We start from the raw sequence: 13,782 nt of genomic DNA on the forward strand, positions 1-13,782 counted from the left end.
CATGTCACGGTCACCAGCCTAGGAGATGACTGTATGAGCTGCAGCCAGGAAGTCCTTTCTTGAGAGTAGCGATGGTAACATGGAGCCGAGAAAGTTAATCCAACTGAAGCGATGGCACCAGAAACCTCTAGACCAGTTTTGATACAAAAGTATAGTTTATATCTGCATTCCATTGCTTATTCTATTCATAACAATATAATATATATAGAACAGCCGGCATTATTATATAAATTCAGAATTTTCAATCCTATTTTTAGAATCTTACATTGAACGATTACATAAAATACTATAAATATACTATAGATAGAATATCTGCATAATTATATTATCAGCAATCTTTTTATTATTTCATTTTCCTTTGTTGTCAGCAAAATTTTTATCTTAATGGAATCTAAATGTTACCGACAGTCTGGAGCCACCTACAATATAACATCTATTGATTCACATCTACTCACATAAACTTCATATGAATTAAAAATAATGCACAGCAAATTTATGTGAGTTGGAATGACTTCAGCCATGACTAAGGTGAATAGATTTATTGATAACAAACAATAACCAAACTGGTATTGAAAAGTTGCCATAAACGGATCGCCATCGGGTAGGTTATCAATAAGATCCAACAACCAGGACCCTCACTGATCAGCTGTTTGAAGGGGCAAACAGCACTTATGCGCTGACTTCTAAGAGAAGCTGGAATTACAATGAAACAAACAGCATGTGATGCAAACAGTGAGGAAGTCATGGTAAATGCACAAGTGCCGTGTCCCCTTTACAGGTGTTGGACTGTCAATTATCTCTTATGGATGACCTTTCCTGAGGTTCTCTTTCAGGTCCTTCTCGACGTGAACAATATCATGATATCAATCCAGACAGGTAGATGGGGTTGTAATGGGGTTTAGAATCTAAATGATGAAGTAAATCTGTGTGTCAGATTCAAATATTGGTTCTAAGATTCTGGGTATCCAGATGTTCGGGTGCTGCAAAAGTTTATTGGAGGGCAACTATTAAAGTGGCCATGCATATTAGCTGGAAGCAGGTTGATGGAACCAAAGTGAACGATTATGACACCAAAGTAGTCATATACATAGGCCATGTAAGATCCATGACATGGTTGGAGAAAATTTTTGAATGGCCTGGTATATCTTTCATAAAAGTTTTGTGGGAAATGACTCAATGCAACTTGTTATTTATGTGTAAAGAGATTTTATTAAAAATTTTCAAGTACAATAAAGAAAAGACAAGAACAATGCACACAAACAGATGGTGCAATGGCACGCAGGCCGCACCTGTAAACAAGACCCCATCCAGCACAATGGAACATAATATAATAACAAAGGGACAGAAGGCCTAGAGGTACGGGACCAAAGAACAACAATAAGGGAGTGGGGGGGGGGGGTGAACCAATGGACAAAGGAAACACACAATGGAAACAACATTTAGGGAAACATGTATGGGAGGGGGGGGGTCAACAGAAGGAGGATAGAAAGACCACCAACCTCCTCCAAAGGAAGGGGGAAAAAGAATAACAAGATAGTACTGTTAGAGAGATGAGAATTCAGTCGATTCCTGGATCACCACCCAAGGCTGCCAGAGAGCGTCAAATTTGGAGAGTTCAAGGGAATCCTCCGCCACCAGGGCCTCCATTCTCCTTATTAAGAATGCTTTCAAAAATAGAGATGTTAATAGTTTATTGTTGGCCAATTAATAAAATGGAAAGTGAATGAAGAAAAGAGAAATCTAAATCCCATCAATACTTGGTGTGGCCTTCCACTAATTCTTCTAGATACACTTTTACGCAGGTTTAGAAGGAGCTCGGCAGAGAGGTTGTTCTCGCCATTTTGGAGAACTAAGCACAGATCTGTAGATCTAGGCTTTCTCCAATCCTTCTGTCTCGTCATGTAATCCGAGACAGACTGGATGATGTTGAGACCATCATATGATCTAAATCCCATCATAAAATATTGATGGGATTTAGATTTCTCTTTTGTTCATTCACTTCTTTTGTACATTGACAAAAATAAACTATTAACACTTCGATTTCTGAAAGCATTTTTGCCGCACATGCCATCACTGTAATTTTAACTCTTTCATTCCTCTTTTTCTTCAAGCTCTGAGTTTAATTTCCTTTACTACAAGCTTCCATCCTCAGCATTGCCCAGTTCTTATCTTTCGGCAGCGCCTTTCCCCGCATTCACCTTTGTACATTCTTTACGTCTTTGTGAATTGCTTGTGAAAGTCGATATGTCAATGTACAGATCCAGGTAACAGCCTCCAAAGTCATATATGTATACATTGCAGATAACGTACACTGTTCTAGTGCCGTGACAATTTTAGAGTGTCCTTAGTGGAAATTTGCTGAACCGCACTGTCAGTATACCGTCAGTAAATCAATATTTGGAAAGTGCAGCTTTTCATGTGACATTTTCTCCTGTTTGCTTATGCTAGATATCTTTAAACAAGGAAATAAATTGTAGAAAAATAGATAGAGATTGAAAAATCAAATCCATTTAGATCAAAGTTTACATTACCATCCTGTATGGGCAGCTAGGGTTTGATTTTTACATAGCACGTGTTTTTGAAAAGATTCTTATATTAAGGCCGGGACCCACTTCGGAAAAGAAAAATCATTGCGGTTTTGGAAATCCCAGCATGTCAATTATATCTACCGAAATGATGGAGGTTTCTCTATAGATATAATTGAAGCAGAAAGTCAGAAAATTACTTAAAGGGAGTCTATCATTCAAAAAGTGCACTTTATACTGGTGACGCTGTAATGTAGCCTTTATAAAGGTTATTCCAGCCATACCTTTCTTTTTGTGATCCACCCAGGGAGCACAGGAGGTGTTAGCCGTGGTCATGGAGTACAGGCGCGTCATTGTGGAAAAACGCCACTTTACTTCTGTGCCGTCCTCTTCTCAGTTATGTGCTTTCCCTCTCTCCTTCCTAGCTCCGTCGCTTCCAGCTTTGATGTTGGCCGTAATCTGGTGACAGATTTCCTTTAAGGGAGCATATACATCTAAGTAAAAATTCGGAGATTTTAAATGTAAAGTTTTAAAAGATTCACTCACTGGAGCAGATTTATTAAGACTGTCATATCGGCATCCTAACTCCCACAGTCTTGTTGAATTCTGTCCCCTGGTAATGGACTTACGGTCCACGAGCGCGAACCTTCTAGTTGGTTTGTCTTTCCCTCGCCCCCTATTCAAACCCCCATAATTTCCCTCCCTCCTTATCCTTACTTCTTCCTCCCCACATTAATTTTATCCCTTTTTTTCTCTTCTCATCTTCCTCTCTCTTTCCATCTCCCCCTGGTGCTCTTCCTCTTCTTTTGCTTCTATCCACCTCTTTCTTCATTCTTCTTCTGCTCTCTAGCACCTTACAAGGCCCGACCATTCTGGCGACCTCCCTGGTGGTCCTGAGATGTTTGGTTTAAGGCCTGAAAGTTGGCATAAAGGGATTGATAAATACCCCCATTGAGTTACATGGTCCCGTGTGTGGGAACAGGCCCTATTCCTTTCCGATTTTGTGGTCCTGCTATGAAAGGGGCTACGGAAGCACGGTCAGTACATGGGCAGCACATAGATTACATCCACGAGTCCCCCATGTGCCGCCCGTGCCATTCATTCATGGCAGCCGGTTACCACCCGGTCGTGTGCAACCAGCTTAACAGACAAATCTAACCGGATTGTCAGACTTCATTCCTATCCCCTACTATGCCATTGTTATTTTGTTAGATTCAATACAACATTTGTGAAGTTGAATCTTTGTTTCTGTTTTGCCTTTGTGACATTCTTTTTTGCTCTTTACTTTTTGAACATGGTATATAGTGATGGACATGGCCATTTGAATATACCTTTTAGACTATAATAGCACTATTACGGTATATTTCCATATTTGCCATCAGCAAACACCATCTGATGTGCATTCCATTATTAACAGTGAGTCACAAAATCAATATTACCACCCTGGGAACTGGAGAATAGCATGTGACATGTATGTGACAGTGTCATTTTTATGTATAAAAATAGCTTGTGGTGTTACTTCTCTTGTTGCTGGATAGATTTAGGTTTTTTCATATTATTAGATGACAACATGTGATGCAAACAATCCATGTGACCTGTAGACAGCAAGTTATAGAGCAGGAGAGGAGCAGATAGGGACAGCAAGTTACAATGGCCTCAGGTTACAATATTTTTAACAAACAGCACTGTGGTGTTTCCTGGACCATTGTAACAAGAAATTACATGTAATATATGTACAATGCCAAAACCAGTGACAATCGGCAACAAATGTGATTTCGCCGAACAGAACGGATATTTCACCTGGATCTCTGAATTGCATGCACCCGTTGCACTTCTGTACTATACCAGTGTGAACTAAATATTAGTTTGACTTCTGAACCAATTAATTAATTAGTTTTTGTCTCAAGTTACAATAATTTGGATCTTCTCAATGGATTTTCAGATTGCAAATTGAGGGTTTATGTAACAGGGTGGTTGCGTAGACAAGTTTTGCTTAGCTCTACCACTTATTGCCAAGGAGAAGAGAAGATAAAAGGGTATACCTGTTTTCAATGCTTTGCAGCGACAAAAATATGGATCTGCACCCAGAGGAGCAGGATTAGCATATGGATGCTCTGCATTATGTCTACAGCCTGATGCAAAGATATCACACGCATGGGAAATATAGCCTGATGATATGTATTGTGAGAGTATAATTGGGATTGTCCTTTCTGGGTTCAAAGGACATGTGTCTGTCTCATCAAAACCAGACCAAACAGAAGCAGATTGGTGACACTGGGTCTGCTTATATTGGTAAGGTTGCAAGTTTACAGAAAATAAAGCAATACAACAACAACAAAAAAAAAATCCTGGCCTGTCTGGTGAATAGTAAACATGAAACCACCCTAGCTAGCAGCTAGAGAGCTTCTTTACAGGTCACCAACATCCAACAACCTTTTGCTCACATATGTCTCCCACACAGACTGGCTTTCTGTGTCACCAGGCAGAGAGAGCGCTTCCCTCCTAACTTCTCTTAAATACCCGCCCTCTCTCAATTAGCTAATTTATTAATTAGCAGGTAAGGGGCTATGCCTGCTACTTCACATAGGAGAGGAATCTGGTATTATACAGTGTACACAATATATGTAGAAAGGATGAGCACCAAGATTAAGTCTCATACAGATTACCAATCCAAAATCCAAATATTATACAGGAAGATCACTTCACCATGGAGGCTTCTAACAGGTGAAACAAGACTTTTCTTTATTGGATCATACACACACACATCACAAAGTACATATTGTGCTATAGTTTGGCAGGGATACCTTCCTTTATTATACATGCTACGTCGTAGAGATCAGTGTGGGTCCCAGACATTTAGGGCATATCTGGTGCCAGATAAATAGTGCACCAAACAGATAGTCACCCAGACAGTGGTTGCCCATTTGTGCCCCAACATATTAAAGATGGATTGTTCATGCGGGGGAGTTAGTGTAGGTACCGTACATGTATGTATTGGGTAACTGAGACTTGTGGTTATTTAATCCACTCATTCTCAAAACCTCTGCAAAAATATCATTGCTATCTTTACTTGATCTGACATATGCACTTGTATGAGTAAACAGAGGGCTTCCGGTCAAAACAGAAAACGGCTTCAAATGTTATGCAAATTGCTCTATAACTACCAAGATACCATTTATAAGCTAGAACACTCCAAATGAATAGGTAAAAATAAAACATCCAATAAGTATTGCACAGAACAGGTTAATCAGGTACCATATATAGCCTAATAATTAAATTTCCAGAGGCGACCCAATGTACAATTGACAGAGAAATTTACATACTTGAATCACAGCTATTACACAAAGACCGATACTATTCAGATATAGATAAAAAGTCTCTTCAGTCAAGCCCAGCGTTAAACTGATATTGAAATAGGACGTCATCTACTGACGCAACAATGCTGGCCCCCAGGAATGAACTAGCAACAAAGAACCAATAGACTAAGAAGATGCAACAACTCATTTATGAATTTTAAAAGCCCAGTGTATTGCCCAGGGTATTCTTCCGAAACAAACAGGTTTATGTCACAGAAGAAAGCATTTCATAGTTCTTTACTGTCTAAAAATATCAAACAAATAATCTTGTTTCTGATTTGAGTGTCTTTGTTGGGCGATCCCTAAACCTCTCTCAAATACCCATAGAAAAAGGACAATTTCAGACCCCTGATTTTCCTGAATCTCAAACACTATGAGAACTACAGGCAGAAATTTGAAGGGACATACAAATGGAAAAGAGGTCTAACCTATTTTGAGCAATTATATATCTTGGCTGACCCTAAGACATACAAAACTTCCACAATGCTGCACAAAATTGTACGCCCCCCAGCAGTCATTAAACCATTTTACCTGACCAGCCGGGAAACTGACCTTGGCACTTCACTCGATGCCTCAGAGGTGAAGACGATCCTATCTAGGGCACATGGGGCATCGACTTGTGTACGCCTATAAGAAAAGCATTTCAAGTTGCTCTCACGGTGGTACCGCACGCCTGCTTGGCTAGCCAACCATGGACTCTCAACTACAGATGTCTGCTGGAGATGTGGTAAGAAACTTGGCACCCTGCTACACATCTGGTGGTCCTGTCCACTTCTGAAGCACTTTTGGCTGTCGGTGGAATCCAAATTACAGTCCGTCAGCAAAGACAGTTTCACGCTCACCCCTGCTTTGTTAGTGCTCTTTCTGCCCATTCCGGACATGCCTACTCACTCCCAGAAACTGATTTACCACCTACTTTCTTGGCTGGGATCCAGACGATAGCAGAAGATATTCAATGGTTTTCGGTTCTTCTACCTTCCTTCATCACTTTCCGCCTCCATCACTGCTACTCAGACCTTGAGGAGTATTGATCAGCAGCTTCTTCCCGCTCTCCCCCCCCTTTTTTTTTCTATCCCTCTTGTCTTTCTCCTCCTCTCCCCTTCCTCCACCTTCTTCCTACCTCTTGTGGTTCCCTCTCTGTGTCTATGTGTCCTACATGTATTTTTCACTTAAAAAAGAAAAAATTTTTAAAAAGTTGTTTATTGACTAAGTTGTAATGTAGACTTATTTGCTTCTATTCTCTATTGCAGGTGAGACAGTGCTGCGTCTCTTGTCTCCTCTTCACAGTTGCGTTGGAGTTGTATTCTGTTTTCTCCTGTGTCAATAAACTTGAATTTAAAAAAAAGAAAAAGGACAATTTGCTCTAGCACCATCTTTTGAAAGGTAGCTCCCTATAGATCAATTCCTGTAGCATGATATGGGATTAATGCCAAGCCAGGTCAACCAGATATTGATCTATATGGACCTTCCAAACAGTAACTCTAGAGCAAGTTATCCTTTCCTTTTTCTACCAAATATAGTCTATAGACTCAGGGAAGACAGTAGTATTCCTGAGGAGACATAGTACCCATTCTGATAGACATCTATGACCTCTCACTCAGCCAGTCTGCTCTGCATGAATGAAGGCCAATAACCCTGCAGAAAGGTCTCTCTTCTCTTTTTTGCAGGAGATATTCGAGTCAAACTTTAATCCCTGATCATGTCACTAGTTTTCCTAAAGGCAGTGCTAGAGTAAGTTTTACTTTCTTTCAAGGACGACATATGAATATTCTTTTCCAAAGAATCCTTAGCGAGGCATGTATAGGATCATAAGACCCTGCACAATGAACAGTATGCTGAGATATCAGTATTTTCCCTTAGGATACATATAGGCTTTATGAAACATGGGTCTTTCCCTTGTAGATGACTCATTTGATTTAGGAAGCAGTTGAGAAACAGCATACACGGTTTCCAAACCTATATTATTGCAAGAGAGCACAAAAACAATGCAATCTATATATAACCCGGTTTGGTTGGTATGAGCTAATCAGCATTCTTTCCCATGGACCTTTAGCTGGAAAATTCTCCATACACAACTAGGTGTCAATAAGAAACAATAACCTCTACCATGCTGCCTCTAAGGCTGTGGCCACACTAGCATTTAATGACCATTGGGGACCACCGTCCCCAATGCCACTATGCTGAGGGCAAAGTTCTGCAAGCAGGAATTTTCTCTCCACAGGTTTCCGATGGGTTTGTGTGGGTAACCGCTTTTGAAGCAGATTGGGTTTCCGGTTTTTTGGGGGGCGAACTTATCGTCAGACCTTTAGTCCAGCCAACAAGTACCATTCCAATAAGTACAATATAAAATTGGTGTACAATGCATAATAAATCTCCATCATGTCACTGAGACTGTCACACCCACAATCTCTAGAGCACCATGCCTTGTCGTCTACTGACATGTGCAGCCCCATCACAGTCAATGGAATATTTGTATTTTAGTGTTCCAAAGATTTCCAAGTCTGGATTCAAAGTTGCTCATAGTAGGCCACCACTATATTAACTTGCCTTCCCTATAGTGCAAAATTATATCTGCAATATACAGGTGCAATTGTAGGATTGAACAGCACAATGTGCACCAGGATTATCAGCGAGAGAAAGGAAATAACATACTTTAACAATATACAAAGAGTGCGCTGACGAAATTGGATATTGCCTTAAAAAAAAATACTTGAAGGTTCAGATTTGTCTTAAAAAATGTTCACATGAATTATTTTACCGGCTGATGCTGAAATACCGGAATATCAACATTGTGGCCAGATATTGTGTTGTTCAGCGGTTGTTCTAGTGTAAAATATTTGTTCTAATATAGTATATGTAATTAGGTCATAAAAAATTCATAGAAGTTCTTCTAGAACATCAATAATAGCATTGAGCTCCAGACTGATACATTGTAGCAAACGACTAGGCCCACTTCACATCTGCATTCGGTATTCCTTTAAGAACTATTTGTTTCTCTGCATGATTCGTGCGAACATTGTGCAGAAAACACATGGATCCCATTATAGTCTATGGAGTCCGTGTGCTTTCATTGCTCACTGCTTTTTAATGCGTTCGGTATTCCGTTCCGGGGAAAGGGGGGTCCCGAGCGAACTCCCCAAATGGAATACCGAATGCAGATGTGAACTTAGGCTTCTATTCACAGTGGCTCGCAGAGCATTGCCCAGATTACCATTAATATTACCATTAGTTTTTTGTGTTCTTTTTTTAAACATTCAATATATGGATTAAGTAATGTGTTCATTTTATTGCTATTGGTGTGATATTAAAGGTTATTCCCATCTCAGGAAATCGCTGACCACATATCCTGCGAATCTTTCCCTGGTGGTTGGGACTTGTGGCCAGTTATTTATGTCTCAGCAGTGGTTAACCCTTTAAATACTTTTGCGCCAAAGTATTATAGGAATAATATCTACATAATAAAAATAAATTAAAAAAATGACATGGAAATGTATAATATCCCATACGCCTTCCCATCCACTGGTTGAACTTGATGGATATATGTCTTTTTTTTCAACCATACTAACTATATAGCGGTCACTGATTCTGTGTCTGTTCCCATTGACAATGTAAATGTAAACAATATGGCGGACACTCCATCATGTTTGTTTACTTTTGTAATGGACGATAAAGTCGTACGTGTCACGGCGTTGCAGGAAAATACGCCAGCGGCTTCCCTATATTGAAGCAGAAAGTCTGCAAAGGAAAACTATGTGGACTGTCTGTGAAAAGCGCTGCAATGCATTTCCACCATGTTCTTTTCTGCAGTGCTTTATTTCTTCCTGTGGCCGCTATGTGGAGTTTTAACCATTATTACACGGCGATTCTAAATCGCACAAAGTACGTAGCAGTCCCTTTACAGATTTTGCATTGGGGCCCGGCACCACAGTCACTTCATGCAATGTTCAGTGAAGGAGAAGCAAATTGCCGGGTGTCTGCAGGAACTACAGCTAGGCCTCATGCAGTTACCATGGCGAGGCAGCCTGCCGAGTGGATGAGGTGGCAGTTACTGAGTGACGGGAGAAGCCGAGAATCGAGCGCTGAGGGGTCTGCGGGCGCGGGCGGGCTTTCTGAGAGAAAATCACACAACCACTGGACTATAAGGAAAAGTATGACATTAGAAGCAGTAGATACAGTAATACCTTGTTGCTATTTATAATATATATATATATATATATATACACACACACACACACACACACACACATATATATTTGGTGTCCCATTAACATGTAAAATATAATGCTGTGAAACCATCATAGAGAGAAGAAGGACAGCCATTAAAATGACATCCACACCGCCACGCTCCATAGCATCACCACAGTCCTCCATATAGTAGCAGCCCCTACATAGAGATAACTACAACCTCTATAATCCCAAATTGTGACAGTTACAGCATAAACCCCCTCCATATACCACCACAGCCTCTGTATACAGCCCGAGCCCACTTCCAGTCCCTGACCAGTGTCTGTCTAAGGCCTTATTCACATAACAGCCACCTCACATGATCGTTTTGCAAACACTTTGATTTCAATGTGTCTATTCACGTGTCTGTTTTTTTGACTGACAGTTTTTACGGCCTTCAGTAAACTGACCTGTTGTTTATTTGTCCGTTTCCACAGACACACAGACCCAATGATAATACTTGGATCCATTGTTAAATGGATTAACATCCGGATCGGTGGGTTGGGTCAAAAAAGTCCAATGAAATTCAACCGTTTTTCTTCCACTGATGCAAAATGGCTGACATTCGGCCATCCAAAACCAGAACACGGTGGATGCAAAATGGCCGTCAAAAATGTCAATGTCATATGTATAAAGCCTAAGGCTCCCTCACACAACCGGGTATATTACTACATAGGAATCCATTTTTGCAGATAGTACTTGGACCTATTTATTTCTATGGCCCTATACACACTACTGTTTTGTTTTTTGGTTTTTTACAAATCAGTGTCTGGCTGTAGAAACAAGATACAAAATATGGAGCAGGTCATATTCCTTTCTGGTTTTGGGACATGTATGTGTGAACACACCCTTAGGCCTCATGCACACGGCAGTGCAGCTGGGGCTCTTCCGATGCTCCGATACAATAATTTGGGAAAAAAGAATAATTGCAGTTTTTTGCAGTGATTTCCATAATGAAAACTTCGCTGAAACTATGCTGGGTGGTCACATACATATTAGCCCCTTTGAATAGGACAAATCAGCATTGAGACTCGGGCCAGCTCAAAAACGGAAACCAGTGCAGATAACAAAGACTTGGCCTTGGATTTCTGCCTTGTTTTTTTTTATTGTGCATTTCCACCATGTGAACATAGTCTTACTGATGCTGCCACCTTCTGGTTGTATTATGTGTATTGCCTCCAGCAATCTCCATGTAACATGGTTTGTAAATCTTCTTCGTATCTTTAGATAATTTTGTCTGTTATAAAGGTCCATGTTTTGTATACAGACACATTGTAATGAACAGCAGCTTGTGGCCCCCCGTGCCACCACACCATATTGGTTTTGGTGGGTTGTGATGGCAGGCAGCAAAGATTGAGTTGTAAGGATTAGGGGATGTCAGCAATGACTAGCCAAAGAAAAGCTCACTTAGGACATTGCTGAGCCCCATGTGTCATTGCGCCTCAGCTGGGGCTGCGGACATCATTCAATGGGCCAGAAGAGGCCCAAACAAGGTGAGGACCCGCATCGGACATCATAACAGAGCGCATTTGTGAACATTGACCCTTTAAGTTAATTAAAAGGGAGATGGGTCCACCCTAACGGACGATGGGCCCATGGGTGGTTTTAGAAGCAGCATCAATGGTAGGAAGTGACATCAGGGAGAAGCTTGGCATGTAGCACAGGTAACCTGATGGCTGCATCTACTGGGACGTCACACATTGTATCGGATCTTTAAAGGTTTTACAGAGTTTTTAGAATGAAGAAAACAAAACAGGGACAATCTCACAGAAAGGTAACAACAATATATATAATATAGCAGTGTATTCGTTCTGCCTAATTCTACTAAATGACAATTCTACTATACTTTTGGTACTGATGTTACGAACATTTTCTTAACCAGATGGCAGAGGCGAACTCAGACAACCAGACTTGTGAAGAGAATTGCAAGAAGTTGAAAGACCTTGAAAAGGATCTGGAAAGAATGATAGAACAAATGGAAAAGATGTCGAGTAGGTTCGGAATAAGGGATCTATCCTGAAGCAAAATACATATGTAAAAACATTAGAGCTTAAAGCTTACCTCCGCTGATGGTCGGGATCTCTTCTAGCTCACATTTACTTGACACTCCTTTTGCTTCTCCTGTCATGCTGTAGAGAACACTTGCTTGATTCCTTGAAAATGCTGCTATAACTTTACTACTTAGATGTGAAGGATACCGCCATTGCCAAACCACTTGGCAACCTGCAATCACCCTACTTACCTTCCACTCTCGCCCCGTCAGTGTCTGAGTTCATAGGGCAATATGAAACGAGCTTAATACATTTTATATATTTATTAACCTGAGTTCCCTCTACAGATTTTTTTAAGCTTTTTTTTTTTTTTTTTTACACGTGTTTTTGTGAAACAGACATATTAGGATAACTAGAGACTCAGAGCTCGTTCACATCTGCGCCCGGGACTCCATTGTGCAGGTTTCCGTTTCATGCACAAAACAGGGCAGGAGACGGAAACTTGCAGTCATCTTTCAAACCCATTCATTTGAATGTCTGGCTGTGAGCGCCAGTGAGCGTTTTATGCGCTCTGCGGCGAAACAGTTTTTTTTAAACCGGACACAGAGTCGGACATGCAGTACTCTGTGTCTGGTTTAAAAAAACGGTTTCGCCGCGGAGAGCATAAAACGCTCACCGGCGCTCACGGCCGGACTTGGCATGACAGGTTTCCGTCTTTTGCATGCAGAAGACGGAAACCTGATAACGGAGTCCAGACACTGGTGTGAACCCAGCGTCAGAGAGGAAGGATTTAGGCCTAGTTTACATCTGCGTCGGTAATCCATTCAGGAAGTCCGCATGGGGCCCCCTTCCTGAATAGACTACTGAACGCATTAGCACGTGGTGTGCAGGGAAAGCATACGGACCCCATAGACTATAATGGGTCTGTGTGCTTTTCGCATGGTCTCTGAACGGGACATGCGGACAGGAAAGTATTTCACAATTTACTTTCCTGTCCGCATGACTCGTGCGGAGACCGTGCGGAAAGCACACAGACCCCAATGACTCTCCCCCAAAGGCAAATCTAAAGATGGTACAGTTAGAATTGAATACCCTGGTGCTGCCATTGCCGCTCAGTTCCCATTCATTTGGGGCTCTTCTCGCTGTGCTAAAATCTAGATTTATTTACTTATTTCTGCTTTCTGTCTGTTATTAGTTAAGACTACATGGATGATGTACGAAATGGTAGCGACACGTAAAGATCCTGCCCTGGTTGACCAAATAAGAAGACTGGATGAAAGTTTTTTGCAATGTAAAGAAGAAATAAAGGAAAAGTGGAAAGCTATGCTAGAGGAAACCAAAAAGACACCATAGAACTATAAGAGCCAACAAAATGTGTTGAGCATTGTGCTTTCTCAGTGAAAACTTTCCATTCATTAAAGAATTTCTCAAGTCTGTGAGTTACCTATATTTCTGTAGATGACAGATGACAATTCTTTATACCTTCTCCATGACACCCTGGGAATGATGTTGACTTTATACTGTATATGACAGGGGTTATTTGTATAAGAGCATCCCATCCACTAGCTATGGACACATGGAGGGTGCTAGAGCAGATGATGTGTGCGGGGTTCAGGTGTCAGACCCCAACAGATCACATACTGTATACTTATACTATGGATAGGTCATCAGTATGAAATATCAGTT

At 40.9% G+C, this 13,782-nt stretch overlaps 1 protein-coding gene across 1 annotated transcript; it reads left to right on the forward strand.

Annotated features, from left to right (window-relative positions):
* The first annotated feature begins 11,987 nt into the window (after window positions 1-11,987).
* On the forward strand, window positions 11,988-13,449 carry SYCE3 (synaptonemal complex central element protein 3). Its single transcript, XM_075288114.1, has 2 exons — window positions 11,988-12,096; window positions 13,292-13,449. Exons 1-2 carry the CDS (start codon window positions 11,988-11,990, stop codon window positions 13,447-13,449), a joined length of 267 nt encoding a protein of 88 aa, XP_075144215.1.
* Window positions 13,450-13,782: the final 333 nt, after the last annotated feature.

The sequence above is a fragment of the Leptodactylus fuscus genome, chromosome 10 (assembly GCF_031893055.1).
Source record: "Leptodactylus fuscus isolate aLepFus1 chromosome 10, aLepFus1.hap2, whole genome shotgun sequence".
Lineage (NCBI taxonomy): Eukaryota > Metazoa > Chordata > Amphibia > Anura > Leptodactylidae > Leptodactylus > Leptodactylus fuscus.

Coding starts and splice junctions, on each gene's coding strand:
- SYCE3 (XM_075288114.1), top strand. CDS start 11,988: ATGGCAGAGGCGAACTCAGACAACCAGACTTGTGAAGAGAATTGCAAG. Junction 12,097..13,291: donor ACAAATGGAAAAGATGTCGA/GTAGGTTCGGAA, acceptor GTCTGTTATTAG/TTAAGACTACATGGATGATG.